The sequence below is a fragment of the Boleophthalmus pectinirostris genome, unplaced genomic scaffold (assembly GCF_026225935.1).
Source record: "Boleophthalmus pectinirostris isolate CB_2022bp ecotype Guang Dong unplaced genomic scaffold, ASM2622593v1 HiC_scaffold_17, whole genome shotgun sequence".
NCBI classification, from domain to species: Eukaryota; Metazoa; Chordata; class Actinopteri; order Gobiiformes; family Gobiidae; genus Boleophthalmus; species Boleophthalmus pectinirostris.
The window spans coordinates 9,497,125-9,510,257 of record NW_026571115.1 but is presented as its reverse complement, the minus strand read 5'-3'; the positions used below and the strand labels follow the sequence as shown (position 1 = coordinate 9,510,257).

Below are 13,133 nucleotides of genomic sequence, written 5' to 3'. Positions count from 1 at the left end.
TTGTTTTGTTTTCCCTTTTGAGTACACTCCCAGTAAGTTCACTTCTGAATCGGTGGTGTTGCGTGCGCACTTGTAAAGGCAGACTATCTTACTTCTTTTTATTTGTTTGTTTTTTGGTCACTTCCCCCCTAAAATACTGATGCTCATTCCTGAAAGAAACTTTATTGGAACCTGATCATTTGGGGTGATATTTGTAGTGGTCGTCTATCCCAATTTTTCCCCAAAGACTGGGTCGCGAAACTCAGGTGGGTCACAAGAGATTTTTTTGGGTCGCCTTTAGGGATGGGCACGATTAGTGGATTAATCGATAATTCGTTAAGAATTTCATCGATTACGTTAATTTTAATTGACAAACCGAATGTAGGTTGCTGTGTATCGTGACCAAACAGGGGTCTGTACATGTGTCTCTCTGCACTCAGAAGGAGCGAGCAAACACAAACAGTCGGTCAGTCTGCAACGTGCCGAAGCACAAATGCGTATTTAACGACTTAATGACTTGTACAAGAAATTTCACGCTTTCCGTTCCGTTTGGGACAAGTGGGAGGCCATGTGCACAGTGTACAAAGTAGGTACATATGTTTCGGTGTCCAGTGGAAAAAGTTCACGAGGACATCGAAAACATGAAAAAAGTTTTTGCCAGGTGAGAGTAGCACAATGACGATGATGAGGCCCCACGTCCCCCCCCTCGTACGCTGTCCTGGTTTTGACAAACGCAAATATGGTCACACTAACCTGTATTCCACTGAGTCGTGTCGCATCAGCACAAGAGCTGTTTTTTTCTTCGCTTAGTTTATGCAAATTAGCGATGTGGTTTTAAGTTTTGTTTCTGTGACTTGCACAAAGCTGCATTAAACACATTATAATGTCAAACGGGCTGATGTGGCTCTAGAGTCGTTACAGTTTATATGTTGTAAAGTAGAATTTATTTAGGCAGATTAGTAGTGCAGATAATAATAATGATAATACATTTTGATATAAAAAATGTTAATGATTAATCGATAATCGAGCGTTAATTCTCCCAACGATCGATTAAGAAAATTTTATCGAATGCCCATCCCTAGTCGCCTTGTCACGATCTGGATGTAGGTCTGTGATGTACAGTTCTGACACATGACAGAGCGAGTGAATATCTCAGTAGGGTGAGTATGTCTATGCTCGTTCCTTTCACTACTACATATATGTGTGAATTGGGATTTTCTGTGCTCACAAAAATGAAGACAAAGCTGAGAAACTGAAACAGACTGAATCCTGCATCCCGGACTGAACATTTTAAATTCAGGCTCAAAACAGTTCTGTTTAACTGTGAGTATGACTGGACGGTTTTCATTTTTCTTTCCACACTCTTCTCTCTAATTTAATCTCTTTCTCTCGCTTTTTAATTCTGTGATGATTATTTATGTTTTGATTGTGATTTTAATGTATTTCTTTTTCTGTAAAGCACGTAGAATTACTCTGTGTATGAATTGTGCAATATAAATAAACTTGCCTTGCCTTGCATCACTTTACAAAGACACAGACAGGTCCACCTCTCACTAGAAATATTGAAATGTTAAGACGTGTTTTGTATAATTTCTAATCTTTTTGTAATTATTTTACTATTTTGTTCCATTATTGCTGGTTCAATTAAATGTTGAATACAAAAAGAAATGGGCTACATTTAATGTCCAAATAGGCTATTTATGTATCCTTTTATTGCTGATTCAATGACGTTTTTTAGGGATGTAACAATAATAATATAATAATAATAATAATAATAATAATATCGTATCATCAGAGTTCTCACATAATATCATGGACCATCACAATATATTGAATTACAAGTGTCTTTACTTAAATTAAGAGTTATGATGCAGCAATAGTATAAAAAAAAAAGACAGACAGAACTACATAGACCATGATCCTTTGCTCCAATTCAGTGCAGACTACATGAAGAAATAACAGTTCTAATCACTTTTGAGTCTTAGTTCTTTGTATTAAGTCTTGTCAAGGCATTTTAAGAGAACAAAGTAAAATATTAACTGTTTTATTAGCTCCACAAAGTATCGCAATAAATATCGTACGGTGAGGTTCATACCGTGAGTATATCATATCGAGATATCGTTGGATATCGTTACACCATGGTTTAAAACCTGAGTAATACTAATTGTTTAGAGATTTAACAATAAAATATCCTCATTAATGTTTGATAATGGTCAAATCCACCTTTATTTTGTGATTTACGAGTAATAATAATAACCTAAACTTTATCCTTGGCTCAATATTCTTATTATTATAACGTGTAGAAAAGTTTCCAGTGTGTATTTTAAAGCTACTGACGAAATAAATAAATAAAAATACTACAACTATACTATACTGCTTCTGTTTTTACTGTGAAAAGTGCAAATGGAGGTTGAGGTTCTGTAGTCGTCTGCCTCTATATAGTTAAATGGAATCTTTATCAGAGGAGCTCCATCTAGTGGCCAAGTTTTGTACGACACTGAATGTAAGCTGATGTTTGATTCCACAGGTTTCACATCAGCCATGAATTGGTGATAAATAAAATAAACTTACAGACGGTGGATTTAACGTCAGAGAAGTGGTTCGTTTCGCTGGACATGGACGGTTGCTTTGACGTGTGGCACTGAGAGGAAATCCAAGCTGGTCAACAAACATTCAAATGTAATAAAGTATAAAATAATCATGGAAAATGAGTTACTGTATCCGCTTGTTTCCATGGAGATGTTATTGCTCGATGTGGGATGTTTCGTAGAGTGGCATTAAACATATCCACAGCATTTGAACATAAAAACACATTGATTCCTTCAGTGAAAAGGTGAGACTCTCCACAGATCTGAACTGTAATGTGCTGTAACCTGCTAGTCTCCGGGATATAACGAGGACTAAACCAAGACTAAATCAGGACTAAACCAGGACTAAACCAGGACTAAACCAAGGACTAAACCAGGACTAAACCAAGACTAAACCAGGACTAAACCAAGAAACAGGACTAAACAGGACTAAACCAAGACTAAACCAGGACTAAATAACCAGACTAAACCAGGACTAAACTAAACCAGGACTAAACAAGAAGTAAACCAGGACTAAACCAAGTAAACCAGGACTAAACCAAGATTAAACCAGGACTAGATCAGGACTAAAACCAGGACTAAACCAAGGACTTTAAACAAACTCAGGACTTAAACCAAGACTAAATCAACTAAAAGGACTAAACCAAGACTCACCAGGACTAAACAAGAATAAACTAGGACTAAACCAAGACTAAACCAGGACTAAACCAGACTAAACCAAGACTAAACCAGGACTAAACCAAGAACTAAAAATCAGGACTAAACCAAGACTAAACCAGGACTAAACCAGGACTAAACAAGACTAAACCAGGACTAACAAGACTAAACCAGGAAACCAAGATAAACCAGGACTAAACCAACTAAACCAGGACTAAAAGGACTAAACCAGGACTAAACCAAGACTAAACCAGGACTAAACCAAGGACTAAATCAGGACTAAACCAAGGACTAAACCAAGACTCAACCAGGACTAAACCAAGACTAAATCAGGACTAAACAAAACTAAAACCAGGACTAAACAAGAAGACTAAACCAGGACTAAACCAGAGACTTAAACCAGGACTAAACCAAGACTAAATCAGGACTAAACCAAGACTAAACCAGGACTAAACCAAGGACTAAATCAGGACTAAACCAAGACTAAACCAAACTAAACCAGGACTAAACAAGACTAAACCAGGACTAAACCAGACTAAACCAAGATAAACCAAGACTAAACAATAAAACTAAACCAGGACTAAACAAGAATAAACCAGGACTAAACCAAGACTAAACCAGGACTAAACCAAGACTAAATCAGGACTAAACCAAGGACTAAACCAAGACTCAACCAGGACTAAACCAAGACTAAACCAGGACTAAACCAAGACTAAACCAGGACTAAACCAAGACTAAAAAAGGACTAAACCAAGACTAAACCAAGACTAAACCAAGACTAAACAGGACTAAACCAAAACTAAACCAGGACTAAACCAAAAATACACCATTACAAACCAGGACTAAACCAGGACTAAACCAAGACTCAATCAAGACTCAACCAAAACTAAACCAGAACTAAACCAGGACTAAACCAGGACCAAACCAGGACTAAACCAAGAATCCACCATTACAAACCAGGACTAAATCAAAGAATAAACCAGGACTAAACCAAGACTAAACCAGGACTAAACGTAGACTAAACTAAGCTGCTTGTTAACAGGACACTGCGGAACATTCTAGACAAGAAAGCAGCAACATTTCCATTGAAACGCACAGGTGGTGAACCCTTCATGTTACGCAGGGAACTTTAAGAAGAGAGGAAATACTTACCAAAAACAAAACAAAAAATCTGGTTCAACATTTGTATTTTGTACTGAAGTCTTAATAATTGGACCATAAAACCACAAAATCGACCTTTTATTTATTACATCGTGGAGCTTTATAGATCTGTACAGTTTCATATATCATCAATGAATTCATCAGAAAAACGCATTTCAAATCACAATGAAAAATACAGAATTCATACATTTTTACATCACCAAATGGAGTAGAGCCTGTGTTTACAAAGTCCAGCTGTAGGCCATTTTTACTTTCACTTTCACTTTCACTTTCTCACTAAGCCGGTAGAGTCGTGGATATTTCGGCATGCTCCATCCAGTCCTGCTGCGTTGTTCTCTTGCCCATGGTGAGGATTCCCGCGGCCTGGTTCCGCTGTCCGTGGAGGAGGTGGTTGAGTCGGCTCTGTAAACGGTACTCTTCCCCGGAGCGCTTGCCCAGAGTGAGGATCCCGGCCGCGGCGTCTCCGGCCTGGAGTCCCGCGGGCCGACAGAGGAGCAGGTAGAGGCGGCACGACGGGGACGGGTGACGGCAGCACTCGGACACGGGGTTCGCTCCGGAGGTGGACTCGCAGAGGAGGAGGAGCAGGACCATGAGCACGGCTTTCTGAAACGAAAGGAGAAGAAATCAGGTATGAGGATGTTTCAAAGTGATTTAAAATGATTATGTTTTGCAGTTTCCTCATTAAAAACATACCTGGAGTTGTGTTTTGTTTCATTCGCACGTTTAACACACAAATCTGAATACTTAGTTATTTTTTCACACAGAAAACACTTCCCCCTTGTGATGTCATGTGGCAATACAGGAAGTGCTTCACAGTGCTTTTAAAATTCCATACACCTTGTCTAGAATCATTTGGATATTTGTAGCCCTGGAACTGCCAATCTCTACTGAACTAAAGGTAAAATAACGAACTTCCATCCATTCATTTTCTTCCGCTTATCCGGGGCCAGGTCACGGGGGCATCAGTCTAAGCAGGGACTCCCAGACTTCCTTCACCCCAGACACTTCCTCCAGCTCTTCCGGGGGGACTCCACAGCGTTCCCAGGCCAGCCGAGAGACATAGTCCCTCCAGCGTGTCCTGGGTCTTCCCCGGGGCCTCCTCCCGGTGGGACATGCCCGGAACACCTCCCGAGGGAGGCGCCCAGGAGGCATCCGGAACAGATGCCCGAGCCACCTCAACTGGCTCCTCTCGACGTGGAGGAGCAGCGGCTCTACTCCGAGCTCCTCCCGTGTGACTGAGCTCCTCACCCTATCTCTAAGGAGCGCCCAGCCACCCTGCGGAGGAAACTCATTTCGAGCGCTTGTATCCGTGATCACGTCCAAAAAAAAAAGAAGAACTTAACATGTTTTATTGTTTAGAAATAAGTGCAGGGAGATAAAGGAATTTTGGCAGTGCATTCGTAAAATAGAGTTAGATTGTTTATTCGTACCTATAGGTAAAATTGTTTTGCAGATTTGAGAGGCAGGTCCCACATTTCACACTTCATTTATCCACATTATGTACAACCCTAACCCTAACACAATTACAAAATAAAGTGTTACAGTGCTCCAGTGCAGAATGGTTTGCTCCATAAACAAATCATTAAATTCATCCTTCACACTTGGCTAAAATCACAATAGATATTAAATATATATAAAACTAACAAACAAAGAAAAACACACACATTTTTTTCCCAAGACAGCATACTAAAATTGATAGATAAATAGATTACAATTTATTCATAAGACCTACAGCAGCTAGAATGAAGCTCCTTTTAAAACGATTTATTCTAGATCTTGGGACTAAAAGCCTCTGAGCAGACGGAAGCAGCTGAAACTCTGAGTTTAGTGGATGCTGCACGTCTTTTAGAATACTCTGGGACATCTTCTGTAACTGTCTTGAGTACAGGGAGGTTGTTGTCTGAATTGAAATATCCTGGGGTCTGGGATACTCGATACTACTACTATTACTACCATTTGAAAAATACTACAATCATAACTAAACCTGATTCACCAGTGCCTTTACCTGCATGTAGAGGACACATACATACAAGTCTTTTCTTTCATTCTCAGTATATGGACAGACGAGGCACCAGCACTGACTCCTGACTGCTGCAGGTGTTGGGGTTTAGGGAGTTAACATTCAGATCAGAGAGAATCATTTTAGGTTTAAACCATCCAACTGGATTTCAGCATTGAACCTGACAACCCAAATGAGAAACTTATAATATAAACAACTTAGTGATCTCCAGTGTTGGAGAGTAACAGATTACATGTACCAGAGTTACGTAATCAGAGTACAAATTATGAGTAACTGTATTCAGTTACAGTTAGCTGTTTCAGTGAGTGGTAAATGGATTACAGTTACTTTGTTGAAATAAATGGATTACACAGAGGGATTTTCCTGTTTTCCTGTTTTCACATTTTGGGCTATATCCACCCTCCTTTTTTTTCTTTTTTTTTCGGTAATTTCACTCATTGCCGGAAACTAAAGCAGGTCTAAACTAGATCTAAACCAGGACTAAAACCAGGTCTAAACTAGATCTAAACCAGGACTAAAACCAGGTCTAAACTAGATCTAAACCAGGACTAAAACCAGGTCTAAACTAGATCTAAACCAGGACTAAAACCAGGTCTAAACTAGATCTAAACTAGATCTAAACCAGGACTAAAACCAGGTCTAAACTAGATCTAAACTAGATCTAAACCAGGACTAAAACCAGGTCTAAACTAGATCTAAACCAGGACTAAAACCAGGTCTAAACTAGATCTAAACTAGATCTAAACCAGGACTAAAACCAGGTCTAAACTAGATCTAAACTAGATCTAAACCAGGACTAAAACCAGGTCTAAACTAGATCTAAACCAGGACTAAAACCAGGTCTAAACTAGATCTAAACTAGATCTAAACCAGGACTAAAACCAGGTCTAAACTAGATCTAAACCAGGACTAAAACCAGGTCTAAACTAGATCTAAACTAGATCTAAACTAGGACTAAAACCAGGTCTAAACTAGATTTAAACTAGATCTAAACCAGGACTAAAACCAAGGTCTAAACTAGACTAAACTAGATCTAAACCAGGACTAAAACCAAGTCTAAACTAGGTCTAAAACAGGTCTAAAACCAGGTCTAAAACCAGGACTAAAATAGGTCTAAAACCAGAACTGAAACAGGACTAAACTAGGACTAAACCATGCTGCGTGGACGTGTCTCCTCTTCTATCAATAATATTTTTAATTTGGTTCAGTAAAGTCTGGGATTTTTATTTTCTTTTAGCAGATAAAACATCTTATGTAACGATATCCTTACTCACTTTAAGTAATTTAATGGATTACGTTACAAACTACATTTTGGGGTATGTAATCTGTAATCTGTAGGGAGATACATTTAAAAAGTAACCTTCCCAACACTGGCGATCTCTCCCAGTGTTTTCGTTATTTAGAATAAATCCGCATTACAAGTATCATCTACCTGTTCATATCTGGGGCCGCAGTTGGGTCATGTTTATGGTATTTAAAATCCAAATCTTACATACAGTTCCTTTAGATAAACGTTGCCATATATTTTGAGAGTTCACACATTTCTAGATGCCGTGAACAGTGGGTCAGAGCTCAGGTTTCCCACCGGGACCATTAAATAAAACTAAACTCACTGTAATTACACTCGGGGCATTTTTATCAACCTCGGACAACCTTCGCGACGAGGAGGCCGGGTTTGTGTAGACGCTGTTTCTTTTGCAGAGCTGCAGATCTAATTAAAAAGGCTTTGAAATCTGCTGCTTTAAGAGAGCACTCCAGGTCAGCGATAGTCATTATTTATCAAAAGTGCATCAGGAGAGGAACAACTGTGCACATTTTAAAAAGCTGGTCCCTTAAAAGTGTTAATTACTCTAACCAATTAACAACTAACAGGACATGGACTAACTGGAAGCGACCTGAGCGTGAATTCAATCAAGATGGTATTTCCTACGTCCATCTTTTTGTTGTTGCGCGTCTGTCCGAGTCTGCTTTCTTTGCCGCTCAAATCACATCATCTCTGTCTCTACCGATGCAGCAGAAGCCTCTCCATCATAAGGAGATCTAGTTAACATCAAGGTTCACAGTACTTATTGTCCATCAAGAAGAAACGGGGCCTCTGCATTTGCCACTAAGTCAGTGGGTGCAGTGGGTGTCCACGCTGCAGAACCGAAGGACCTTTCTCCAGATAAATAAACCTACGAGTGCCAAGTTGAAGTATTAACCTGTTGCATTGATGTTGGAAATTAAAGTAACTCAGCCAGACGGGGAGAACATGCAAACTTTAAACAATAAAGCAGCTTGTAGTTAAACCTATAACATCTTGTTGTGAGGCAGAAACACTCACTAAGAGCCTGTTTACACGAGAACGCCTGTGGGTAAAAAGGACAAACTATTTTAAGTGGCTTTTGTGTGAACGATGACGGCGTTTTGGGGGCTTAAAAACGCAAATATTTGAAACGACCCTCCAGAGCGGAAAAGTTGAATACGCTCCGTCGTAGTGTTTCCGTCTACACTGCCCAAGACGCAAAACTCTGGTCAGATCTGGTCAGGCCTTCAGTTCAAATTTGTTGGTTAGTTCAGTTTTGTGCTTTTTAAAATTTGGTCACCCGATTCTGTTTGTGGGTTTATGTGGTTTACTTTCGGACACTTGTGTTGTAGTTGTAGTTGTGCGTATCCTTTAGTTTAACCACTCGTTTTATTATCTGTACATATATATTAGTCTGTTTTGTTCATTTATATTTTACATCCCTGTTGATTAAACTTTATTTAATTTATTCCATTTTACATCTTGGTTATTTTATGACTTCCCTGACCCCAACGAGCTAAGTACACAGAAACATTTCGGATGGCATGCATATCCAATCGAATTCCACACACTTTTGCGTCACCTTATGCACGCAGATTTCCTCCCGAAAATGCTTGTCTAAAGGCGGAATAAAAAGTGACGACGCAACGCCACTTTTGCGTCTTCTCTTCAGACCGTCATCACATAAATGTAGCCAAAGTTACAGCTACAACAGTTTATTTGTCTCGCTTTATTGCTTCACTGTCCTTTCCACCAGCCATAATCTAGGCCTTAAAGTTTATCCATTCAGTAGGATACCATTAAAGCTACACTGTGTAACTTTGCAGATTGAAGGTCTGCCTCGTGATTGTCTTTTTTCTTTGCTGGAAGGTTCCACAAAATGCGAAAAGTTATCTTGCATTTGTTGCTAAAAAATACCTTGATAAACATGTATTCTTACTATGAGTGGGATTGCCTCTCAACAGATCTGACCTGTAATATTATCCCTCCGGCGTCTTTTGTCTCCATAGTGACAGATAACTCCAATGTCATACTATGTTTCAGATAAAGCAACAGCATCTCCATGTTGAAAAGCAGGTACAGTGAATCAGAAGTACATTACAGTACTTTTGAAGTAGACATATTATGCATTTTTTCTGGAATTTATAATGTTGTTACCTCCTCAGCAACATAAACAGAGTTGTGTTTTGTTTCATTCACACATGTTTGAGTTAATCCTGGATTATTAATCTGCCTACATCTCAAATTCTCAAAATGCTCCCTGTGAAGCGATAGTTTCGAGAGCATGCTGTGCCTAAGTTTCCTCAGCCCCCCCCCCCCACAAAAAAAAAAAAATTAGGCCCCATGTTCCTACATTTCCTTTATCATCAATTTTCATCAGAATGTATCTACATTTGTCCCAGTTTGGTTGCCAATTACACACAACGTATTCTCCTACAGATGTAATGCAGAGGTCATGGTGCAAAGGACCTTAGGTTGAAATGACTCTGAATCATCCCATTAAATGTAGTATAAAAATAAAAATGACTTGATTTAGAGTTTAATTTTGAGAAAAAAATCTCAGAAATAAGAAAAATCTTAGAAATAAGGGAACACAGGGCCGACCCTGTAGTTTCCAACTTGATGTATAAACAAACTTTGCTTTTTTACGGTTTGTCCTAAAATAGATTTTTATAGATTTTTTCCTCCGTCACTAATGATTTTCTGTTCATTGTTATTCATGGCCTTTGTCACCTTTCCCTGAACGTTTAGCACCTATTTGTATACAGCCTCCCGCAGTAACAGGTACAGTGTCCCCATGGGCTCAAAAACATGATAATTGGATTGTGTAACACATATGACTCCAGCTTTTAATGATGTAACTATGTTCAAATCCTGTTGGCCTACAGTTATATATATTATAGACTCTACATTTTTAACTTTTTTTTTTTTTTTTTTGATCATTTCTTAATGTATAACACTGATATAAAAATCTTACAAATTGCTATAGGGAACTCAGAACAATAACATTTTTGCAAAAGTCCATGAGAAATTTGAATCAAGAATCATCTCTAACTTCATTAACATTAACACATCCTCAGATCATGAAAATCCATGAACTTCCCAGCCTCAATCTCACTGAGAAATACAGCGGGGCTACAGTGTCTCATATGTTTAGTTTAAGTGCAAAAAAAGCACATTGAGTGAACCAAGAACCACCACAGCCAAGCTCGTTTTAGATCACATTTACAAACGTAATGCGACGTACATAATGTTTGATTTGGATTTGGATTACATTCTATTTGATTTCTATTATATTGTGAAGGTAATAGTTTGGTAATGACTGTACCAAAAATGATCAGGACCTCATAAAAACAGAGGGTTATGAAAGGATTTGAAGAAATTATTTGATGGAATACAGATTTTTAAATGGAAAACAGTAATGATACATTCCATTAAATTAGTTCAAAGACAAAAAATAAAATTCAACCTGATTATTTTTTGTTTTGCCGTTATTGAAATTATTATTCGTGCAACTTTCATTTTGCGGTGGAGGTCCTTGCATCTGTTATAAGGTTATTTTGAAGGTTCAAGCCTTAAAAGTTTGTGAATTTAATGTATTTCGCCTCTATTTACATTTCACAACATTTACTCTAAAATATTAAACTATTTTCAACAATTTCCTGTTTAAATTCTGTATATTATGCCCTTGTAGTTGCTGGTACTCACTCTGTTATTCGTGTCCATCCCAGGGGCTTGGAGGAAGAGTCCGGTGAACCAGTCTGAAGTCATCTGAAAATTCTGACTCCCAAACGACCGTCCGAGCTTATATCCCCCCTCCGCTCCCGCACGTCATTCACAGGGGTCCAAAAGTGACACGGAAAACCTGCAATTTTCATTTCCCCTGTTCATTTGTAGCTCTGATGTTATTTGGTTTTGATAATTAGTCTCCAAGGATCTCCTCTGGATCTTTGATGAACCAGGCCCGGGTCTTTGTCAGCGCATACCCACGGTCTATTAGCAAATGCCTTCAAGATGAGCGGAGGAGAAACCGAGAAGTCAATTAGCAAACAGAAAAGCAGCGTGGTACAAAAATATCATCACAAAACAAAAAAATGTCCAGATGCCCTTTCACGGTTACAATGGGAAGTTTGTGCAGGTCATACTAATAAGGCTGAGGTTCTTATTACCAAAGACGACAATGGTTCAGTTGCATCAGTACGGACAATACAAGCAGCGCTGTGTCTTTATATATATTTAGATGGAAGTGGAAGTAGTAGGAAGTTTTAATGCTTTTTTATTATTATTACTTGGTTTGGTGGAGAGTACTTGTAGTAAGTATTTATAGTTTTGCATCAGTTAAGTGGCAGTTTGTGGATAAAAGTGAAGAAAAGTAAAAATACAAGAAGCAGCAGTGAGTTTTCAAACAGAAACCCCCAGCCTACTCTATTCCGAGACCACAGGATCTCAGAGACCAGGACAAGACCAAGACCTCTGAGGGTCAAGAGCGAGACAAGACCAAGACCTCTGAGGGTCAAGAGCGAGACAAGACCAAGACCTCTGAGGGTCAAGAGCGAGACAAGACAAGAAGACCAAGACCTCTGAGGGTCAAGAGCGAGACAAGACCAAGACCTCTGAGGGTCAAGACCAAGACCTCTGAGGGTCAAGAGCGAGACAAGACCAAGAGTTTTAAAGGTGGAGACTGAGACAAGACGGAGACCACGGCCCATCGAGACCAAATCGAGACCAGCTTTGTCATTTTCATTTATTTGTGTTTTACAGTTACTTTAGCACAAATATATTAATGTTTGTTTGTTTGTTTGTTTTAATAAATCTATCTCAATTTTGTCTGATTAATGTTGATTTAGGGATAAAATAAGATAAGCAAACTGTACTGTACTTAAATACTGTGTAAACCTTTTATGGACCCTCACCCACAGTCAGTGTTGGGGAGTAACAGATTACATGTACCGGAGTTACAAATTATGATTAGCTGTATTCAGTTACAGTTACTGCTTCAGTGAGTGGTAATTAGATTACAGTTACTTTGTTGAAATAAATGGATTACATGGCAGTATTTTCCTATTTTCATATTTTGGGCTATATGCCTTTTTTTTTTTTTTTTTCTCGGTAATTCCACTCATTGCTGGACACGAAACCAGGCCTAAACCAGGTCTAAACCAGGACTAAACTAGGTCTAAACCAGGTCTAAACCAGGTCTAAACCAGGTCTAAACCAGGACTAAACTAGGTCTAAACCAGGACTAAACCAGGACTAAACCAGGACTTAAACTAGGTCTAAACCAGGACTAAACTAGGTCTAAACCAGGACTAAACTAGGTCTAAACTAGGTCTAAACCAGGTCTAACCAGGTCTAAACCAGGACTAAACTAGGTCTAAACCAGGACTAAACCAGGACTAAACCAGGACTTAAACTAGGTCTAAACCAGGACTAAACTAGGTCT

At 38.9% G+C, this 13,133-nt stretch overlaps 1 protein-coding gene across 1 annotated transcript; it reads right to left on the bottom strand.

Annotated features, from left to right (window-relative positions):
* Positions 1-4,661: 4,661 nt before the first annotated feature.
* Positions 4,662-11,422, bottom strand: hcrt (hypocretin (orexin) neuropeptide precursor). Its single transcript, XM_020924058.1, has 2 exons — positions 11,399-11,422; positions 4,662-4,988 (listed from the first exon to the last, which is right to left on the bottom strand). The coding sequence occupies exons 1-2, from the start codon at positions 11,414-11,416 to the stop codon at positions 4,662-4,664; spliced, it is 345 nt and encodes a 114-aa protein (XP_020779717.1). The 5' UTR covers positions 11,417-11,422.
* Positions 11,423-13,133: the final 1,711 nt, after the last annotated feature.